The 23,564-nt window shown below is 41.7% G+C and overlaps 1 protein-coding gene across 2 annotated transcripts in view; it reads right to left on the reverse strand.

The window, feature by feature from the left end:
* LOC139444904 (cilia- and flagella-associated protein 54-like) overlaps positions 1–23,564 on the reverse strand; it is a 122,026-nt gene that overhangs the window by 61,284 nt on the left and 37,178 nt on the right. For both annotated transcript variants that reach the window (XM_071225911.1, XM_071225910.1), the window contains exons 17-38: positions 23,061–23,087; positions 21,387–21,591; positions 20,631–20,683; positions 20,355–20,519; positions 19,725–19,907; positions 18,338–18,430; positions 18,040–18,222; positions 15,853–15,995; positions 14,864–15,011; positions 13,523–13,678; positions 12,913–13,035; positions 12,486–12,789; positions 12,229–12,321; positions 11,861–11,987; positions 9,730–9,850; positions 8,217–8,300; positions 7,913–7,978; positions 4,791–4,895; positions 4,402–4,499; positions 3,992–4,212; positions 3,297–3,484; positions 2,844–3,083 (exon numbers count right to left, since the gene is read on the reverse strand). In XM_071225911.1, the coding sequence (XP_071082012.1) occupies positions 2,844–3,083; positions 3,297–3,484; positions 3,992–4,212; positions 4,402–4,499; positions 4,791–4,895; positions 7,913–7,978; positions 8,217–8,300; positions 9,730–9,850; positions 11,861–11,987; positions 12,229–12,321; positions 12,486–12,789; positions 12,913–13,035; positions 13,523–13,678; positions 14,864–15,011; positions 15,853–15,995; positions 18,040–18,222; positions 18,338–18,430; positions 19,725–19,907; positions 20,355–20,519; positions 20,631–20,683; positions 21,387–21,591; positions 23,061–23,087 (3,126 nt within the window). The remainder of the gene's footprint in view (positions 1–2,843; positions 3,084–3,296; positions 3,485–3,991; positions 4,213–4,401; positions 4,500–4,790; positions 4,896–7,912; positions 7,979–8,216; positions 8,301–9,729; positions 9,851–11,860; positions 11,988–12,228; positions 12,322–12,485; positions 12,790–12,912; positions 13,036–13,522; positions 13,679–14,863; positions 15,012–15,852; positions 15,996–18,039; positions 18,223–18,337; positions 18,431–19,724; positions 19,908–20,354; positions 20,520–20,630; positions 20,684–21,386; positions 21,592–23,060; positions 23,088–23,564) is intronic.

A 23,564-nucleotide genomic window follows, 5' to 3' on the forward strand; every position in this document is an offset into this window, starting at 1 on the left:
GTGAAGACCTTGTACATCTGTGACTGAGATGTCGCAAAGGTAGTGAGTGTCTGACTTCCAGAAGCACCCTTCCATGATGGCGGAGAGGCTGATAGCGGGATGAAAAATCTCTTCCGTGAAATCCGTGTTGACGTGATGCATTCAAATAAATACAAAGTGTTCAAACTGGAGAGAGGGAGAGATCTTCATGGTCATCTGATCCCAAAATCGACAAGAGCGGGGAAATCATAAATAACTGATTAGGCTGGCCAGGAAGTTGATTCTTTGCTAGAAAATCCTAACGAAGGCGTAGGTACGCTCTTCTGATCGTTCAAACTGGTGACATCCAGAGCATGTATCTCGCTAACACGAGCTGCTGTTGCCAGGGCCAGTAGAAAACAATCTTCAGCGTGATTGTCTCAAAGTTCTTATCTGCTTATGGTTCGTAATCACTGAAAGTCATGTGTTGTAGTATCAGGTTAAGATCCCATGCAGGGGGTCTAAATTGTGAAGATTGGTCCACCAGCTTGTAGGAGCGGCAGAGTGTTAGAAGTTCTGCAACAGTGGAGCTGTTGCAAGGGCTGGTTGGAGCCACTGAGAATGCAGCTGAAGTAGAAGGTCTTCCTGAAGCGGTAAATTCTGTAGCACCCAGGGTGCCTGTTGGAGGAAATGCTTTTGCATTGATTCCCTCCTAGGGGATTGACAAAGCATTGTGATCCCAAGCCTGTAGGTCAGGGATAGGCAACACGAATTGGGATAACTGAGCGTTGAAACGGGTGGTAAACAGATCCATCTCTTGAGGCTGAAGTAATTGGCCGATATAATTGGCCGATCCATTGGAAGATTATTGGTTTCAGAGACCATTCCGTTGGCAATGGTTTGTCGGGTCGGGGCAGGGAGTCCAAAAAATGGAGACCCCTGGGATGCTGCAAGCCAGGACGTGGATGTTGAAAGAGTTGATGAGCGATCAAGAGGAGTGACATCGACTTTGTGGATCCCATTTGATTTATGTACCACTGCAGTGTTGTCAGACTGTATCATCAGGTGAGAGTAGCATAGGAGCTCTGGCCAATGAGTTACTGCCAGAAGGCCCGCCTTGAACTCGAGATTGTTGATGTGTAGGCAACGACCCCCCATGGAACAACACCCTGCTACCTGGAGATCATGAAAATGCGCTCCCCAACCTACTGTTTATGCGTCTACAAACAGATGAAGAGATGGGACCAATGGCCTCAAGAGACTCCACGCAAACGTTTGATTTCACTAACCACCACTGTAGATGAGGTTAGAGATGGATTGGTAAGGAGATCTGTTTCAGAATAGGCATGTTAGCATTTAGCACAGGCCGGACTAAGTTTATCCTTTATCCCCAGGTTGAAACGCTCTCCAACAGCAATAAGTCTCACGAAAACAAAAATGTATTCTCTTGGTCCATGCAATACTTCCACACAAGGTGACCAGCATGTGGTAAAGCATGGAAGGTTAACGTGCTCAAGAGGCACATATTTGACCACCTGGGATCGTAACCATGAAGATGCTAGGGGTGTTCAGGTGAACATTTTTCATTTAGAAGCCGGAGACGTATTTCCACATTGGATCCAAGACAAAAGAAGATATACATAGCATGAGAAATTATAAGTTTAAAACTTGTGAAATTTGCAAATATCATAATTACAACAGCCAAAAATTCAGGAAAATATTAGGCAGTAACCTTGTTCGAGGAATGTAATCCACTGTCAATATCCACATAAAGGACCAACATCCAAACTTGTTTGATGCTCATTATCTTTGTAACAATATAATATTTTAAAATATATATAGCGTTTTTTGATATTACTGGACCTGTCTTTGTCTCTCAACTGATCACAGTTTTTCACATACCAGGGGGTAGGTGTCGTACAAGTGTGTCTCATTGGTCAGCTGAGATAGCACATGTGACAATTATGTTCATGATGTCCATGGTTCTTTAAAAAAATCTATTGAGTTAGACAACAATGAGCAATCATCCAACGTATTATCAGCTAATCCTTTGAAAAAAGTATTTTTTTTTTACATAGGCAATTCATGCTCAGAAAAAGGTGTAATCTGTCTGCTATAGTAAACCTACAAATCCATCATGCAAGATAACAGTTATGAATCAATCATCATATTATTGGTTAATCCTTTAATCGCTGATTTTTAACAATTCAACTGATCATTCTCCTCTTGTTGCAATGCCACATGCATTATACATAACATGTAATACATTCACCAAATCTTAGATTGAATAGACACAAGAAATGCCGAATGCGAACCACTGATTAATCCTTGAGTGGTGGAGAGTATTAAGTTATTTTGGATAGTCTTTGTCAGGTCATCTGAGTGGTTCTACCACTAATTATACCTTGAATAAAGTCATTGACTGAGCATCAAGTTAATGACAACAAATACACAGATGTAGGGTTATACCATTAAGCATGGATGACAAGAAGGGAGTAGTAATTGTTGTATTATATGCAATTTGCCTGAAAAATAAGGATCATTGCTGTATGGAGTATATGAACTTAACTTCATTGTTTCTAAACTTGTACTTACACATATTTCCTGTTTACCAAACTACATCATTGTACATACACATTTACTCACGCTTACAGGTTTTGCAAGGTAAAAGGTTATAGCATCATCCAATCAAATGTAAAGATTCAAGGTGATTCACCCTCCCGTCAAAGAGGTGGTCCAAAGCCCAGTTGGTTGGGTTGCTGATACTAATTGTCATCTGGTGATTACATGGGCTAAATAAAGCGGTGCCGGCTAGCTGACTGAGAGTTGGAGTGTTGTTTCCCTTTAATGTTTCTTCATAACTCAGTAAAGAATTCCTTTCCTACCTTGAATGACTGGTGGTCAAGGTCCACCTGCAGATGCACCATCATGTCCAGCAGACACTCTGCAGCCATGTGGAGTGGTGACCACACTAGTGAGCGCAGGACATCAGTGGTGAGTAGGCCTGCATCCTGACCTCCCTGGTTGGCAGTGAAGGCACGCAGCAAGGCAGTATGGGCACAGTTCCACAGAGCACGTGCAGCGTTCTGCAACAGTGTCCAGTGCTGCCCTCTGTGGGCGAGAGTCTGAAACAGGGACAACAATCAGAGTCATCTGGACAATGTTTGGGTCAGCCCCGATTAAGATAATCATCATAAAGCTGGCTGACATTGTTTACATGTAGGGTGCCATGATTCATGATGCTCCAAGTAACTGTCTTGGAACTATGTACAGATTAGCTTAAAACAGCATGCAATAAAATCATTACACACAGGATCTACACGGTGACAATTACTTACCACTGCATGTTTGAAATATGTGAATGTCTTGTTGAGAGCTTCTATTGTTGCCCGTGTAGACAAGGGCGATGTGTCGGGGTCAATGTGGCGTTTGTGTTCATATCTGGACGACACCTGCTCTGACCGGTACGTCCTGGGTGTGTCCTCTGTCTCTGGTGGGATGGTGTACAACGGAGGTGGTGGGGCACCTAGGAAAACCAACATGAGGAATTAATGATTTCATTTCTTTCATACATTGATTAGCATTTGATAATCCCATATAATCCTCAACACTATATATCATATTTGCCATCCAAACATTCTGACTACAATAAGTACTGATTAGTACAAAGCATAAACATACAATTTGTGACATCAGCAAAAAGACTCTTCAGTTACTAATGACCCTTACATTATGTATAATCAGATTCACATCTGCCTCTCTGAACTGTGGTGACCCTTCTTTGATTCTTTCCAGGGGAATAGTTGAAAAGAATAGTTGAAACTACCAGTATCTCATTGATGTTACAATCAAATTTATATGGAAAATTGTTTTTGCCACATCTAAAACAACTGCAAGAGATGATACGGTGTGCTGCATCCTCCCCAGTTACACAACTTAGCACTTATCAAGCACATCATGATAAAATGAAACCAGTTGGAATCCATGTCAAAATATACCAGTTGATGTATCAAAGTCAGCAGTAAATACAGACCAGTAGCAGCAGCAGCAGCAAACTCGATGCCTGTAGTTTTCGGTCTGTCCTGATCCACAGCAAGGTCAAGGGCATTTAACGTAGACACAGGTTCATCAATCTTGCGTGGTGAGGCTGCGAGTCCAACAGCAGATGTTTGTCGTGCTGGGCCACCCTCCCAACCCACAACCAGCGTTCCTGCTGTCTCAAATGTGAACCATTCTTGGTCCAAGAAGGATGTCCTGGAGACAGCCATACCAACATGATGTATACATACAAAGGTTTGTTTTTAAAGTTTTCCCAATTACTAGTTTTCAAACATTCATTTTTAGTTCAATAAGAAGCTTGAATAACCTATTACTGTGTTGCAGCCAAGGCTGGGCATTGAAGCGGGTTGTGGCACAATAAGCAGGACAGGGAAGACATCTTACTTGTACATGCTGCTGCTGGTGGAGCCAAGGACTTTCTCCCTCTTCTCCAGCTTCTGTAGGAATGCCCCGAAGTGACTCAGTCCCTGAACAATGCTCAGCTGCAACACAGGCAAGTAACATAACTTACACATTCCATAAATGATAATAATAAATGAGGGATTGTTAGGTATATAGTCAAACACTGATGTGTTGAAGGGACCTACGTAAATACTTCGAGTTATCAGAGGTTGACAAAACCAAGCTTTTACTTTGAGTCAAGCATGATATCTTTGCATTCAGATTGTTTCAAAACCAAAAATGATATCTGAAATATGTGTCACTTAAACATTTGATGACATCAAGGAAGAAAAACACTGTCAAAAAGTTGTAATCATAGCCTGTTCCAGTACCTGGGTCCTCCACGGCAGTTCATCTGTGCTGATCTTCCTCATCTTCCGCCGCCGGTTAGCAGTGCGGTAAGCATCAGGCAGGTACAGACTCAGCTTCTCCAGGGCCTGGCAGATACACAACACCAGCTCAATGACACTGCAGAGACACTACGTAACACTGAGGCTTACACTAACACAACAACATAACTGGAACATCTACCATCATTTTGCAAGAATTGCCCAGGTCAAACCTTTGTGCAGATGTGTGCATTGACAAGCATTGATCTCAAACTGCAGTCCTATTTCCTTATTGTGTGTGAGTGAGTGAAGATGGTTTTAAACTGTTTTAGCAATATTCCAGGAGACAACAGATTGGGCTTCATACACTGTGTATGTGGGAAAGTTTACCTGTGTCTTCATCCTACAACCGGGCTGTGGGGTAACCTAGTAGTCAAAGCATTCGTTCATCATACCGAAGACCCGAGTTCGATTCCTCACATGGGTACAATGAGTGAAGCCCATTTCTGGTGTCCCCCGTCGTGATAGTGATGGGAAGTGACATAAAACCATACTCACTCACTCATCCTACAACGAGGTGACTACTCTACTACTCCTCCCTGTTGGGAGCAATCATACACTACAGGTGATGACAAACAGTGGCTTGTTGCTCCATGCATCTCCAGCGAATCTCTACAGTCTTTAACAACTCCTATATATATATAATCCTACTCCTTGCTAATGCACTTCAACCATGCCTTTCCACCCACCAACTGTATATGAAGATGGGCTATTAATTAGACATGGTTAGGGGTTAATGCTTAGTTTCCATCTTCCTGAGGCAAGGGTGTTAAATTACTCTAAAAGTCCAGTTTCCACCCTTGTCTAACTTGGATGCAATTTTGTTGTTCGATCGTGGTGCCACCAGTGGCTATTACAGGTTTTTATGTGTCCTACCTCAAATTACAAATTACATCAAATCACTTGAGCACCTTGATTAAAAGACATGAAAAGATTTGGAAAACATCTGTCAATGCACAGATGATGGTACACATGCTCTGCAAATCGTGCAATCTACACAGCAGTTGCCATGTTAAATTGTTCATGAACGGAATGACAATTTTGTTCCGCGATTTTGATCAGACTATGCATAGACTCCAAAAGTCCAACCAAAATATAACTCCATGATTCCAGGCTAGTTCGGCAAGGTTGGCAAGTGAACTTTTATGTGTAGGCGAAACCATGTCTCCGAGGGATTACTAGAGATTGTAAACCCTCACATGAGGGACTACTAGAGATTGTAAACCCTCACATGAGGGACTACTAGAGATTGTAAACCCTCACATGAGGGACTACTAGAGATTGTAAACCCTCACATGAGGGACTACTAGAGATTGTAAACCCTCACATGAGGGACGTTCCCAAATGTGAGGGTTTACAGTCTCTATTAATCTCGAGGAGACATGGTTTTTCCAACTTATTAACCGACTCATCACATAGACAACGTTTTTAATGAAATAACTGCAATAAAAACTCTCAAATGTATAACCTGTATCGGTGATGAAATATCGCCTGCAGTCGTGAACTCGGTTCAATGAAACCGGTGACCTCAGCATGTGGGTTTCGCAACGGTGCGAAATCTGCACGTGTGTCTCGCAATGGCACGAAATCTGCACGTGCGTCTCGTAGGATGAGACTATTACACGTTTCGCTTTGACTGACACTCATTCGTTGTACAGCCTGTTGCTGGCGTACGGATCTTGAAAAGGACATTCTAAAAAGCAGTGCTGCTTATCAACACCTCTGTAACCTTGTGGTACACTCACTGGGCTACAGATGTGAAGGTTGCGAGTTCGATCCTCGAGAATATAAAGAAAACATTTGTCATTTGATTTTACATTTCATTACATGTTACAATCTGAACGGAAGTTATAATGATTGTAAGCCCTCCTGCGAGGTGTTACAATCGTTGTAAGCCCTCCTGCGAGGTGTTACCACAATTTCAAAAACTCCATATCGAGTTACACAAACAGCCAGTAGGTTTATATAGTCAGGTAACTCCTTTGCCTCTGGAAGATGCTTAGTTTCATGCTACAAGTGCTTGTGGTTCAATGTGTGGTTGTGGTACAAAAGGCTTTCAACTTACATTCTCAATATTTCGGAGATTTTCCAGTATTAACTGAGTTTCACTCTTGTATGCATCAAGAAATAGAGGCAATGTGTTTTAGTGTGGAAGAAGATGGAGATCAAAGCCAACATAAATCATGTGACAATATACTTTGTAGTTAGTCTTTGTTTGTACATATTTCTTTTTAAGAGAAAACAATGCCCCTTCATCAAGTAAATACAAACAATTAACAGATTATACATATTCCCACGTAACATGTTTTTGAGCCTCACCTCTGTTTGAGCCTCGAAACAATATGTAAACATGGGCTTAATGAAGTAATCAAAGTAGATGCTTCAAAGCTCACTGAAGACAGCAAAGTGTCACTGCATGTGACAAAGTAAGCCACATGAGGTAAGATGTTCAATAAGTAATGAAAACATGCCTCAAAACTTACTTTTTCACAGAATGATCGAATACACTGATGGTGTATTGGCTGCTGTTTGTAAACTTCCTGTCTGTAATGTCATGTGACTGATCATGTTGTGCATCAATTTTTAACTTGACTGTCACAGCGAGGTGCGAAATCATGTGACAGCAACAAGATGGCACCTGATTGACTTGTCTCACTTGGTGAGGCATTATCACAATTAATTTGACAAGATGAGGTCATTTGACTATCCAGTTGAAAACAGAAATAGATTTTCTCAAAGGTAAGACTTAATTTTAGTGTACTGCGATTGTTACTAGACACTTAATGAGAAATACTGCTTAGGGGCTTGAAAACAGGATATAAAAAGGGCCGCATGCATCTCAGCGAAGCAAGAGACTCATGTTCTTACATGAAGATTAATAACAATAGTTAAAGGAGATAAGGGCAGCCTGAGTCATTGTGTAAGTAAAGAAACAGTTGTGATACTGCAGACATACACTCCTTGTGTTTCTCTTAAGCATACTATTATTCTCCATATGTCTTGATCTAAGCTGTCAACATGACCACTGTGTTTACCGGTACTGTCTGTTTCAGAGGTGTACTCACCTTCAACTCGGCCTCCTCCTGGGCATGGCGGGCTGCGTCTGTCATGTGAGGGGTGATGCCGATTGGCTGAGACAGACAGACAGATATTCACAGTGAGTGCAGTCAGAAGGATTACAACTATATCATGCAAGTCTGTACTTAAGCCTTGTAAAAATAACAACATAAAACATACCTGTCTAATACAAAGATATAAAATAATGAGTTGCCATATGAAAGATTTAAGTCATCTGATGTAAGTGTTTTGCTAGAAATATGAAAGAAATTGCCAATCACTAGAATAAATGTCTACTTGATAGTGATGTACCTTATATTTTGTCTTTTTCTTTGGTCGTCCTCCTGGCTTGCCTGGAGCTGTTGGCTGCTTCACACTGCCTCTCGGAGTGGTGTCCTGTCAATATGTCAGAGTGTGTCTCACTGGAGGCACTCCTCAATACGATCATGTGCATTAGACGGCAAAACCGCATTAACTGTGGTTCGAGAAGGGAGCTAACTCCCATTGCCTTATCAAAAGTTTGAGGTGGGCCCCTATTTGAAACTAAACGCACTTGTTGTTGAGAATATGTACTACGTAAACAAACCCGCATTACGAACTGCTATTTTGTCTATTTAAAATAAGTATTATGATTTATAATTGGATTAGAATGTACAAATGCGAAGACATTACATCAAAACTCACTTCTACGACCATCGCAAAACTAGGTTGTGGGAACATTAATATTCATGAGTTATTCCTTTTATAGAACAAGTTCTGGAAAAGTTTGAGGTAATAGGCTTGTATCATGTCCCGAGTTCAATTCAAGTGTAGACATATTTTCAGGCTTATTTCGCCACCAACACTTATGATTAGATTGATGTGTTATACTGGAAAAAGTAGAATGAGTGGTATTGCCTCTGTAAATTTAATTTGAAGTAGATCTAAGTTTCTTGCTTCGCAACTATTTTTGCAAAACTATTATGGAACAAGTGTGGTCAGCTATGATGACGTTATTCAAACTTCAAAGACTTTGTGTGCCTCTCGTGGAATTAACGTCACACTAAATAATTTACAAAGACGTTTCCCATCAATATTACAAAATGAGAATAATATATAAAGCTACATACCCATGCAAAATAATTACAAATGTGAGCCTACTAAATGACTTAGTCAACTCAATGAAGCCCAGCAATTTACAAATGTTGGCCCACCTGTTTCGATCACAATATGACAGAAGAAGTGGGCCCACATTTTAGAAAAATGAAGAATTTCGTGTTTAATAAATATGGTCCTTCCTGTTGCAATAAATATGACGGAAGAAATTCTGCCCAGATTTAGTAATTGATTATCAGCACTAATTAAACAACCTAACGAAGCTAGGTGATATACAAATGTGGGCCCACTTGTTTTGATCACCATGTATGACGGGAACAATGCGGGCCCACATTTTAGAAAGTGGTTTAGTGCTGATAACCAATCTATGAAGATGTACGGATGGAAAGATAAATAGATAATGCATTCAAACGTTTAATTAAGAATACATTTTACCTTAGGGATAAGCTGGCATTTAATAGCTAGAACAACAACAACGTACAGCGTGACTGACGCCATTTCTCGTAAATATGAAAACGGAGATAGCTCCCGTTTGAAATTAGAGTGACCTCCCTTTCCCAATATGAACCACTGATAATTACAGTAAAATAAAGAAGATATTCTCATAAATTGGGTCTACTTTGTCTCGGGGGAACTCCGAGGATGAGACATGTGAGCAGAGGACAGCATTTCAACAAATCATTCCACAATGTCGAAAGCACCCATGCAGACATATTCCAATTTGCATTACCTTGTCCTTGCTGTACTCCACCATGGCAGCAGCAAACTTCTTGGGATCATCTCCACCTATAGTGATCACTCCTGGCTGTTTGCTCATAAACATTCGGTTGCCGAGGATCTGTTCATTACGTCTGTCACAACAAGGTATTCATAGTCAAATCTAAATATATTTTACATTTAGATACTTGTCCTGCATTCCTACCTTAATGCTTCTACTGCTATTTTTCTGACCTATGTGACATCTGTGAGAGATCTTGCTACAGTAGTTGTTGTACCCACTAGTTGTGTGACTTACTTCCTCCCACAGCTACCACGTGACCGGATGTGGCGAGGTCATGCACAATCACATCACTGCTGGTAACGGACCATCTGAAAGAACTTCGTGAGGAGGTAGCAAAGCAATGGGAGTTCACTTTAGATGCATCAATGCAGGATAAGTATCCAAATGTACTTAATTTTTACTTAATTTTTTATCTTATCCTGCATCAGCAGTCTGGGTTAATTACTACCAGAGTGGTCGCAGGGTCAGTTCCGAGGTGTAAGAGTCAAGATCGTCTGGGTTTAGTGACCTGTTGCACTACCACCAGTGGAGTGACACTATGAACACCTTGCACATCCTCAAGAGCCACGTCTAGGAGATAATGACTGGCGAAGACAGTATCCGAGCACCAAATACAACCAAAAACAATCCGTTCTTGTAAATTCATACGCCTGCAGTACAGTGGAACACAGCCATAGCAAAATAGTGTTATGACTAACTTCCATCTTGGAGGCGAGACTGGAATAAATAGATGTTTCCAAGAATCAGTTTGTGTCTTTGATCGATGCTAGAACTGGAACTGCGCACAGAAGTAGTTCAAATCCCACTATTGATGATAATGGAGGAACGGTGAATGATCTGTCGGGCTGTCCACGGAGTTGATTTTTAGCGAAGAAATCCCAGCACAGCCCAAGATGGACAGCACCATGCACTCTACACTACTTAGCATTTAAGGCCCGGTGGTTATGTGCCAAGCATGCAGACGAAACTTGTCTGGAGCTGGGTGTGGCAACTGACTGAGGATGTACCAGTAGGTGTGGCTACCCTGGAACTTTGAGAGGGTCGTGACTGGCGAGGTCTCAAAGAGCCATGAACCAATTTCTAGCTGGCTACCAATGCACGATAAAAAGCAGTGATAGATTTGGTGTGTTTTTATCTTTTGCAGAACCCTGGTAAGTAGTACAGATGGAGGAAACACTTCGGGACCAGGGAGACCAGGTCCGGAGTTGATAATTGTGGCTGGTGGCAAATAGGTTGAAAAGTGGCAGTTCATATCGCTGGCACACCGGGGTGAAGGCATCATGGTGCAGCATCCACTCTGTGGGAGCCACTTTGGAGAGTGTGTCCGTCGGGATACTGCAATAACCAGGGATGCGCTTGATGATGAACCTGATGTGTACCAGTAGTCGATCCACTAACAGGAAGAGCCAAAAGGTCTTGGACAGTAGGGATGACGAGTGAGGAGTACCCTGGTGACTGTGATGTCTGTGAATGTGAATGTGACTAGCATTTGGCACTGCCAGTGAGACATGGCCAGGATGAGAACTTGTAGCTAATTTTAGATTGTTTGTGTGCCATTAGAGTAAATCGTTTGACCGTCTGACCGTCTGATAGTTCTCAGACGTCTGCATAGTCCGGTCACGTGGTAGCTGTGGGAGGAAGTAAGTCACACAACTAGTGGGTACAACAACTACTGTAGCCAGATCTCTCACAGATGTCACATAGGTCAGAAATATAGCTGTAGAAGCATTAAAGTAGTAATGCAGGATAAGATAAAAAATTGGTAACTTATCCATATGACAGAAAACATTCATGCACTTATTCCATAGATGAAACATTTACTAAACATAATTTATTTATTTACAAAACGGTATACTAAATATCCTTTTCCTTAAATATTTGTAAAATCTAAATATTTTAAATATTTGTATACTTATCCTGCATAACTATGTTTATTCTTATTGGTTTATCTTGCAATCTATATAATTGTACAAAAGATATTGTAAAAGGTTCAGTGCCCACTGGTGACAATAATGCCATCTTTTCTTATCTTATCAGCTATGAACAAATTATTTGTACAGGTGTATATTTTGCCACCTACTTGGAGAGCCAGTTGATGCCTTCCTCACACCAGTCCACCACCTGCTCAGCCAGACCCTCTGTCAGGCCCTTCTGGGCAACATGGACGAGGAACTCCAGGTAGCGTGCCCGGCGTTTGAACTTCATCACTACAACAACACGACAGCTGCATCACAAACTATTTCATCTCCTTTATACATGATCCTTAATAAAAGGTTATCAATATAATGCAATCTTCAAACCCTGCATTGCAGATATCAATTTTCAGAAGGAATATTTTGTTACATATATCTAGATATTTCACCAAGTAATCCTGCTGTTATCCTAGGAATGCTTTGTGCAAGGCAGGTCTGCAATGTCTGTGCAAAACTAAACCACTTAGAGACATACCCTCCCTGTATGCCATCTTGCTGGGGAGGTAGGCAATATAAGCATGGAGGATGCTCGGATCTTCATTGCCTGTTAGCTCATGTTCGTTGTGAGCTGAAATCATAAAAATATATCTTAGTACAAAAAACATGTTACTTGACATGAAAACTTTGAAAACATTTACATTAATGACTCAACTAAATGCATAGACTAAATACAATATACCTGGTTGCACAAAGACCCAAACATGATCTACACTGAGCAAAATTGTGACTTACAGGCCTTTGTAAGGCTGAGTATGTGTGCTGTGAGAGCCTTGAGTTCCTCGTTGACTGGTCCATCTGTCTCCTCCTTGTTGAATGTGCTCTGTCCAGTGCGTTTCTTGGGCTTCTTCTTCATGGCCTGTAGTGTGATGGATCCCACGTCTGTGTTCTCTGTGGCTACTCCTGTAGTCTCCCCCTTATCTGTATCTCCACCATCGACCTTGGAGGGCTTCTCCTCCGGCATCTCTGCCGCCAACAGCAGACGCCCCCTTTCATTGATGCTACTTGCAAGAGCCTTTTGTCCCCATGTGCGCAAAACCTGAAGAAAACATCATGTTATTTGCATGATTTTATTTTCAAGAAGCAGATCACATGGGTTGATGATTTGATGGTTTGTAAATGGCAACCAGATGAGTTCTTGAAGGACAATGCAATAGTTTACCTTTGCCATGTGGAATGTGATACATGCAGTCATGTGATGGAGACTGTCTGCAATGTTGCCCTGACGTTTCTGTATGAGCCCAGCTGGGATTTCCTGTAGCACTGCATGGCATCTCTGCAGGACCTGGTGATAGTGAGAAGTGAGTGTGTGAGTGAGGGTTTCACGCCATCACCACCAATCATATAGCCATATAATGGTGGTCTTCAAATTGCTAAAATCTGGACAAGACAGGTCATTCATCCTCACTTGGAGGATACAGAACCACAGTTACGTGTCCTCTAATAACTTTCAGTGAGTGGTGAATTGGATTTTACACCAAATCCTTATCATGGTAACCTGCAAAGGGGAATCACACATGGATTTCGGCAACAACATTTGTCGGAAACACAATAGTGATTTTGTTATGTGGTATGTGGGAACATGTAACACTATCAATAGAGGTCACTCCAGGATAAATCCAACACCTTCCATGAATATTATCTTTCCCACAATTTTCACTCAAACATTGTGATGTATCATACTTCATATAGATCTCATTGTTTTTTTCTTATATTTCCAAACTCATGCACCATTATTTACAGAAGCTGAGAATGTAAGGCAGCTGACTGACTTGTATGACAGCCAAGGAGGGTATCTTGTAGAAGAGGAGTGGAGCCAGGAGCCCATAGCACTGCACCACTGCCTGGAGGGCCAGGTTAGCTTCATTCAGCCACCCGGCCAATTCTATCGCTACCAGCATCTTCTCACACTCAGAAAGGCGTCGTATCTGAAACACACATCACTACATGTAATAGGTTTTTGTTGTTAAACATTCAAGAAATTTGGAAATTATGAAAAGTAATGTACTTGAGTAATGAGTGTTTACTGCTCAATGAATGAGGGGTCCTCTGTCACACAGACCTACCTGTCCAGTATAGAGGGGTCCTCTGGCACACAGACCTACCTATCAGTACAGAGGGGTCCTCTGTCACACAGACCTACCTATCCAGTATAGAGGGGTCCCCTGTCACACAGACCTACCTATCCAGTATAGAGGGCGTCTCTGTCACACAGGCCTACCTGTCCAGTATAGAGGGGTCCTCTGGCACACAGGCCTACCTATCAGTATAGAGGGGTCCTCTGTCACACAGACCTACCTGTCCAGTATAGAGAGGTCCTCTGGCACACAGCCCTACCTGTCCAGTATAGAGGCGTCCTCTGGCACACAGACCTACCTATCAGTATAGAGGGGTCCTCTGTCACACAGACCTACCTATCAGTATAGAGGGGTCCTCTGTCACAGACCTACCTATCCAGTATAGAGGGGTCCTCTGTCACACAGACCTACCTGTCCAGTATAGAGGGGTCCTCTGTCACACAGACCTACCTATCCAGTATAGAGGGGTCCTCTGTCACACAGGCCTACCTGTCCAGCATAGAGGGGTCCTCTTTCACACAGGCCTACCTGTCCAGTATAGAGGGGTCCTCTGTCACACAGGCCTACCTGTCCAGTATAGAGGGATCGTCTGTCACACGGGCCTACCTGTCCAGTATAGAGGGGTCCTCTGTCACACAGGCCTACCTGTCCAGTATAGAGGGATCGTCTGTCACACGGGCCTACCTGTCCAGTATAGAGGGGTCCTCTGTCACACAGGCCTACCTGTCCAGTATAGAGGGGTCCTCTGTCACACAGGCCTACCTGACCAGTATAGAGGGGTCCTCTGTCACACAGGCCTACCTGACCAGTATAGAGGGGTCCTCTGTCACACAGGCCTACCTGTCCAGTATAGAGGGGTCCTCTGTCACACAGGCCTACCTGTCCAGTATAGAGGGGTCCTCTGTCACACAGGCCTACCTGTCCAGTATAGAGGGGTCCTCTGGCACACAGGCCTACCTGTCCAGTATAGAGGGGTCCTCTGTCACACAGGCCTACCTGTCCAGTATAGAGGGGTCCTCTGTCACACAGGCCTACCTGTCCAGTATAGAGGGGTCCTCTGTCACACAGGCCATCACAGAACAGCTGCCCATTACGCACACTGATGTCCACACTGATGAAGATGGCTGTGAGGAACTGTCTCAGCAGCACCGGCGAGGACAAGCAAACAGCACGCTGGTTTAATCTGAGGGAAGAGCACAATTGGTCTATAATAATTCTGTTAGTCTCATGGGCCCTGTTCAACAAAGTGATCCAAGCGCAACGACAGTCTATGTGTTAGAGTTGTGATCACCTTAGCGCTACATTAGCTTTGTGGAACTGATCCCTGGCTATTCTAATGGTGACTAATCACAGGATGTAACTTTTGTGTTCAAGATATCAGTCATATATCACATGAAATATTAGTAAAATCTTAATAATTTTTACATTTGTATACTTATCCTGCATTACTCCTTAATACATTTCCTGCTATTGTTTGACAGAAAGACAAGCTGTGAGAGGCCTAGCTGCAGAAGATGTTCCAACCAATGGCGTACCAGTACCCTCACACAGCAGTAATGCAGGATAAGTATACAAATGTAAAAAATATTTAGATTTTACTAAATTTTATCCTGCATTACTCCTTGATGCTTCTTATCAGACGATAATGCGGTGGGCAACAGGAAGACTGTTTTCTTTGTGAGGGGTAAAAGGATCACTAATGCAAGGGTTCAAAAGGAGCCTTCTGCAATGACATCACATTGAGATCCCAGGCCCGGGGTCTGAACTGAGTCTGCAAATTACCCCTATTTGGCCCTGCCCCTCAGCCCCTTAGGGGGTCAGCCCCACCATTTGTACAATTTTGAATCCTCACCACCTGGGAATGGTTTCAGTCAAATTTTGTTAATTTCCAATTAGTGGTTCAGAAGAAGAAGTCGTTTGAAAGAATTGTTGACGTACAGACCCGGTGAGCTAAAAATGATACGCTTCTGTCTGAAGAAGTGATCTGAACCACAATGGCTGTTTGTTCTCAGTGTGACACCTACCTGAGCAGTGTGAGTCTGTAGTCCTTGTTAACAGAAGTGGTGTATGTGGTGCCCTTTGGTGGGGGTTTCTCAGCCAGGAAGTGATCCCATAGTACATCACAGGCATGTCGGGAGATGTCGTACCCTCCAACTTGATAGGCAATCTGAGCAGGATATAGCAACAGTGTTGCAGAAAATTTCAGTGTTTTGACTGAGGGAGCACCTACTGGTACACAATGACCTAAATGTTACAATCAAACATCATAAATATCATCTTGCACTATACATCTTGGGAGGATGCAGGAGGACAAATAGCTAATTCCTCGGAACAGTAATGTTTCATGTCAATCATTTGCTTTACAGTAGGTAATGTCATTAGTGTCACACAAATTTCATAAAGACATTGTCATGATGGTATCAACTTTTGAGATAACATTCTTTCATATTATTACTAAATTTGAAAATATCTTCAGGACAATCTGTTAATGTCCAAGAAAATGGATAAATTTGAAACCCAGTTAATAGATTACAATCAGACAAACATTGAAACCTCGTTCACCCAAAGAAATATACTGAACAACAAAAGTTCCTGTGACAATGAATAAGATTTAATGCAAAGTTATGTTTTTTACCAAATCTGAAACAATTTCGGTTTGCAACAGATAAAAGACTCCTGTAAGTGTTCAAATGGTTTAATTTGTCATACTGACTTCAGAAAATGTGTGATTTCATAAAAAACATAAACATGCCAAAATGTCAATTTACAAATCAATAGCGTGTGTGTCCACCTCTGGGTGTCCACCTCATGTGTCTCATGGAATGGACCAGGCGTCGTGCAAAGTCCTGTGGGATATCTGTCCATATCTGCTTGAGCATGCTTCGAAGTTCCTGGAGTGTCTGTGGAACACGTGGTTGACGTCGAAGGCGCCGATCCATCTCATCCCACATGTGCTCTATTGGTGAGACATCAGGGGAGCGAGCCGGCCAGGGGATGACAGTCACATTGTTTTGTTGAAGAGAATCCTGAACAGGTCGAGCAATTTGAGGCTGGGTGTTGTCATGTTGAAAAGTAATGCCTGGGCCATGACAATGCAAAAAAGGTAGAACAACAGGACCAATGATCTCGATGATCTGGCGCTGTCCATTGAGATTTCCCTCTACCACTATTAAACGCATCCTCTGTCTTGCTGTAATCCCACCCCATACCATAACGCTGCCACCCCCGAACGATCTTCTTCCATGACACAATGAGTGACGTAACGTTCACCTCGACGTCCATACACTCGAATCCGTCCATCGCTGTGGGCCGAGGTGAAAACGAGACTCGTCAGTGAATAGAACTTGTCCCCGCTGTCTGCACTACTGTAGACGTGCTTGACGGTGGTTTCCTGTCAAAATGGGACGTCTGGCGGGTCTTCTGGCGACAATCCCTGCACATCTGAGACGACGTACGGTTTGTGAAGATATTCGTCAAAGGCCAGGGAAGCTTCTTGCAGTCACTGTTGCTGGCTGGAATCGATTTCGTAGGTGTGTTGTTCGAATCCAATTGTCTTGTCAATTATTGGTTACGAGTGGCCTGCCACTCCGAGGATGGTCTCTGACTGCATTCGTCTGTTGCCAACATTGCCATAAACACCAAATGGTGTTTTTGTGGACATTAAATTGTCTTGCAACATCACGTTGTCTCGATCCTGCATACCAATGGCTCGCAGGCGCTCATTTTCGGACAGGCGTGGCATTTCCTAATGTTGAATAATTGCATAATTTTGTTGTTTTTCTGAGTGGTTGTTGTCAGCACGATGCTAAACAATGCATATGGAATCCTGTTAACGCACATGTTTTCATACCCATTCTTGGGTAGTGAAATGCATGTGGCTTGCATAAAAGTCAACTTTTGCATGGAATGCATGCTTTTTTGTAGCAGTTGCGTTTTTGTGACTTGATTCCATACATGTACTACAATATTGAAAACCAAACTTTACTTGTTTGAAAAACACTAAAATATTTGTGTCACAGGAACTTTTGTTGTTGAGTCTATATCCAGTTATCCATTGACAAGTGGAACATCCATATAAGACCATAGCAATAATAACAAAATGTGCAAGACCATAAGAATACGCCATTTTAACTATATTGAGTTCCTGGAGGGTAACAAGGTTAGATTGATGTCTTTAAGTCAAGGACTCTGTGAGCAGTATTTCTGTGTACCTGTGTGAGGAAGGCCCAGGTCATGAGGACCGGCAGAGGATGGGATGCTAGGATGGGTTTACTGGTCTCCCCTACACTTTCTCCGATCAGCTTGCCGTCACATGTGTACGCACCAACAGCAAACACATAGCGCTCATTGGGCTTCAGTCCTGCTGCTTTCAGCTCACATCGGAATGATGGCACCTGAAGAAAACAAAACTAAATCAAAAACAGACATTTTTGTATTACAGATGTGAACCATCATATTCATAAAAAAATATTGACCACAGAAAATAAGACTTGAGAAAATCTTACTGACCTCTTCTCCAGTCCCATCTAGAAAGTAGTCATTGATCCTGACCTTGACATTGCTGCCACTCGCTGATCGCCCAAAAAGTCGGTACCATGCCACCTATTGGAGACAAACAATCTTAAAAAGATAAACATTTCATTTAACACGCTGCTATCAACAGTTTGGAGGACAACTAAAGGCTCTGGTGCTCTGGGTGTTGGTCATTGTGCTCTGGGTGTTGGTCATTGGGGTCATGTGTAATACCAGTGTTCTGAATTAAGGGGTTCTGGGTCCTTGAGGTCTTCTTCTGGGGTATTTGACAAGGATCCTTGACTTTTGTGATAATATTCCACAGAGAACAACTATGAATGGTGAGTATTATGCCAACTTGTTGAAAAGATTGCATGCGTATCGCAACAAACATCAACCAGGTGTTCTTCATCAGGACAATGCTTCGGTCCACACCAGTCATGTTGCAATCTCCTTTAAATCAGATAAAAGTTCTCACTATCACTAAACCAACTAATCCGAATGACAGGGCTGTAAACTGATTCCGTCTATCCAATGTAGCACTTTGAGCATGCTTTAGAGAGTGGATTTAACACATTATAGATATACACATTATTATTATCTCTCCCTTCAAAGTAATAAACATTGATAATGGAAGAGACTTTCCATAGCCAGTGGGAAGTACTGTCATGCAATCTTGATCATCTGTAAGACATTGGTAAATTTTCTTTGGTTCAGTATTCAAATTTTGATTGTTTGTTTGTTGTTTAATGCCACACTCAGAAAAATAATCCATTGATTGACATCATGAGCATTGATCCACGCCATTCGGATTCCATGACATGCATCAACAAAGTCAGCAAGCCTGACCACCCCATCCCCTTAGTCGCCTTTTACGGCAAGAATCAGTATTTTTTTAAAGCATAGGCTGGAATAAAAGTTGTCAGGTTGAAACTGGTACCATGAAGCTCGAGAAAGTTGTTTTCCAATTGGCTAATGTCGACTTCTTGTTAGTCATTTCATAGGTCGGTCAAAAGGTTGTTTTTGACATGACCTGTCCTCAGATCTTTATGTAGCAGTAGGAAGCACTAACATCCTGATTTGAGTGAGATTTGTCGCGTTGCAATGGCTGCTGTATGGGAATGTAGAGACAATTTTCTACACCATTCATGTTATTCACCAGGGCCCTTGTAACCGCCATCTGTTTTCAAATTTGTAAAAACTCTTGCGTGGTCTGATACTTTAATGAGGTCCAATAATTGGTTGCTGCTGTAGAGGACTGGTTGACACAATGCAAGGCTCAAAACCTATTGATAACCCCTCATATTCTAAGGAATAGCAACAAATGATTTCTTCCACTATTACATACACACATATATGTTCACTCTAACAGAGCTATTCCTACCTTCTCTCCTCCCTGAGGGTCAAACGGTGCTGGTGTGAAGACCATGAAGTTGTCAGTGCGACACAGGAGGATGGGGGGAGGGGGAGTCTTGGCGGTGCGAGGTGACATCTCACATAGACTCTTGTTCTCCAGGTACAGCCTCCTCTCCTCAGCCTCCGCGCGCTGGATGAGTGACACGGACTCCTGGCCACAGGGAGGAATGAGTGTTTAAACCAAGATCATCTCTTAACCAGACATGCTGTCTAATTTGTGTGTGTTGTCCCTTTACCACAAGATACCATACAGACTTTACTATGGCATCTGCAAGTTGCAAAATACATGTTGTCCTTTTGCGTTTGGTATCCTTTTGTGTCTACTGACATTCTTTGATGCATTTGTTGTGTTCCATGGCATTTTTTGCATTGCGACTTACATATCATATGTCTGTGTTGTTCTTTGATGTTTTTCTTGCATTGAGTTCATATTCCACTTTTCATAAGCAAATGATAACAGTTATTTTCTTCATGACATTTGACTATATATTGCATATCAATAACCATAATTTCCTTTGATGTATTTGTTTTCAGTATGGTAGCCCATGTAGATCTAAATAGATATAGATCTGAATTTCCAACAAAAAGATTGTCTTACCTCAAACAGCTTCTTGACATTTTGTGAAGGAACGCCGTCATTACAGGACATCTGAGCATGCTGCATGTACAGCAGAGCCTTGGACAGACTGTTCTTGCTACAGCGAGAGGACAGCTCATCAAAACTCTCAACATACGAGTCCAACATGCTGCCATCACTGTGCACCTACAGCAAGACAGGTTAGAGTCCTCACATGCCCTAATTCATGAACAAATCAGTATCAATGATAAGTGCACAAAGATGGTGTTACTGATAGTGGAGGAATATCACACTTACATAGTCTGAACCAGTTCTCCTCTTGGAAGACTTGGACTCCTTGAGGGATGGATCTGAAACATATGACTGATCCATGTGAACACCATAACCAAACATATAGGTTGACCAATACACATGATAGATATTACCTTCACAGACTTAATATGAATCACCTGTAGATTGAAGGCCAAGAGATGCTCGAAGCTGTGCTACACACAGATTAGCTCTTGGTAGCTGTGTAATACATAAGGATAAGTTCTAGATGGAGACTCTTGACCCACCTGGACCAAGAGTTGGTAGCTTCAGACACAGCTTCAGACACTATGGTAATACGTAAGGATAAGTTCTAGATGGAGACTCTTGACCCACCTGGACTTCAGTCACTATGTTGGTTGGTTTGTTGTTTAATTCCACACTCAGCAATGTTCCAGCTATATGACTGCGGTCTGTAAATAATTGAGTCTGGACCAGACAATCCAGTGATTGATATCATGATCCATCGATCCACGCAATTGGGATCGATGACATGCTTCATCCAAGTCAGCGAGCCTGACCACCCAATCCCGTTGGTCGCCTTTTATGGCAAACATAGTCTCCTTTTACGGCAATCATGGGTTGCTGAAGACCTATTCTACCCCGGATCTTCACGGGTCTCAGACACTATGGTAATACATGAGGATAAGTCCTAGATGGAGACTCTTGACCCACCTGGACCAAGAGTTGGTAGCTTCAGACAGACACTGTAAGGATCAGTGCTTCATGGAGACATTGACGTACCTGTACCAAGAGATGATAGCTTCAGACAGACTCTGTGGTACATGAGGATCAGTTCTAGATGGAGATCCTTGACAGTGTTCCAGACAGCTGTTGCAGCACCTCGGTGACTGGGTGGAATCAGTTCTTCTACATTCACATGACTATCATCAGACAGTTCCGACACTTCCTTGACTGACTCCACAGAAAATACCTCAGGGTTCAGATCCTGAAGGTCAAGGTCATGGTATTGAAAGAGTTGAGTGAGGTATAGACGCCAAGAGAAAGTTAATTGTGTCTGTAATTCTTTAAATGTACCGACAGATCAATTCAAACTTTGTACATGTACTTTAATGTCTAACTTGTGATACAAACGCATATCTATATGACAGATATTGAAGTGTAACCCAACGTTCAGAATATTTACCAGTATTGATAAATAAAACTCCTGTTAGATAAAAGGCTATCTACAAGCATTGTTATCAAGTCATATTCTCTAGATACTACAAAGCTTTACCAAAAATCATACAAAGCAAATAACATCCCTGGTATTAAATTCTAGTTATTTGTGCCTGTTAACCAACATATGAACACACTTTCTGGAATTAAAAATGTGATTAAACTGTGCCAAACAAAAATGTGCCTGTGGTTTGAGTTATTTTGTCAAAAATAATTGTGCTTAAAAACGTCAGTGACATGGGTGCTAAACAATTACATTCCAACATGTTAATGAGTATCTCGATGCTGTCCTTGTACATTGACCCATCTCAGCAGGACATGACCAGCTCCACACGTTCTCATGCAATGACTGACTCTCGTGGGATTTATCTTGTAAATAAAGTATTATATGTGATATAAGTACTATATCTATTTTGCTACTTGGCTGAGACTGATACTACCAGCTGTCCTTCACTACCCCTATTATCACCACTACCTCACCTGTCACAAATGTGCCTCATATCATTATTGAAGAAGCAAACATGATGGCATTTGTAAGATGGAATTAATATACTGTATATATCCTTATCTTGCACTGTACCTGCTTCAGAAAAATATTTCCCAATAAAGGATTTTAAATGCCTATACAATTAGGATACAATTGTCATAAGCAGCTAATCAAGACTAAAGAATAATTGCAGTCAATAAGGTCACCTTTTAGCTTCTGCATAAGTCTGTTTGTTACAAAGAAAACTGATATAGGAGAGGAAAACAACACCCTTACCCTCCCCCAAATATTGAAAGATGTAGATGTTTGTGCTTGTTTGTAATATCAAAGTTAATCAATAAAGATTATGTAAACATAATATCATCCTTTCAAATAATAAATCAGGGAAAAGACATACATCAATATTTATATTTTTAGTTAAATGAATGAACAATTCATGATTATATTCAATACTTTGTTCAGAGTTTCTAATTTGGTCCAAACTGCAATTGGAATACAATTTTCAGTGCTTTTAGATGTATTTGTTGACATGAACATTAAACTAGACTTACAAAAAAATGCTAACTTTCTAAAATTGCAAGTCAACAGGTCTACAACTACAACACCCAAAATAATAAAGGTGACCTGATGGCATTGTAAAAGAAATGCCAATATCATAAAAATCACTGAGCATAAAATCAAATTCTAGCTATCTGTGGTGTCACACACGCAGGTCACACCACTCAGTGTGTGTCACACCTTCCTCCACTCACCACAGATCCTGGGGCATTCAACACACTCTGGAAACACAACACAAGTTACCACAAATAGAAACAACAGTATGTGTCTATAGAGTAGAGGTGTGACAATACAAACATAATACAGTATGTGTCTATAGAGTAGAGGTGTGACAATACAAACATAATACAGTATGTTTCTATAGAGTAGAGGTGTGACAATACAAGAATAATACAGAATGTGTCTATAGACTAGAGGTGTGACAATACAAACATAATACAGTCTGTGTCTATAGAGTAGAGGTGTGACAATACAAGAATAATACAGAATGTGTCTATAGAGTAGAGGTGTGAAAATACAAGAATAATACAGTATGTGTCTATAGAGTAGAGGTGTGACAATACAAGAATAATACTGTATGTGTCTATAGAGTAGAGGTGTGACAATACAAAAATAATACAGTATGTGTCTATAGAGTAGAGGTGTGACAATACAAGAATAATACAGAATGTGTCTATAGAGTAGAGGTGTGACAATAC

Source organism: Haliotis cracherodii, unplaced genomic scaffold, assembly GCF_022045235.1.
Source record: "Haliotis cracherodii isolate W230 unplaced genomic scaffold, xgHalCrac1.p SCAF_6, whole genome shotgun sequence".
In the NCBI taxonomy this organism is placed as follows: domain Eukaryota; kingdom Metazoa; phylum Mollusca; class Gastropoda; order Lepetellida; family Haliotidae; genus Haliotis; species Haliotis cracherodii.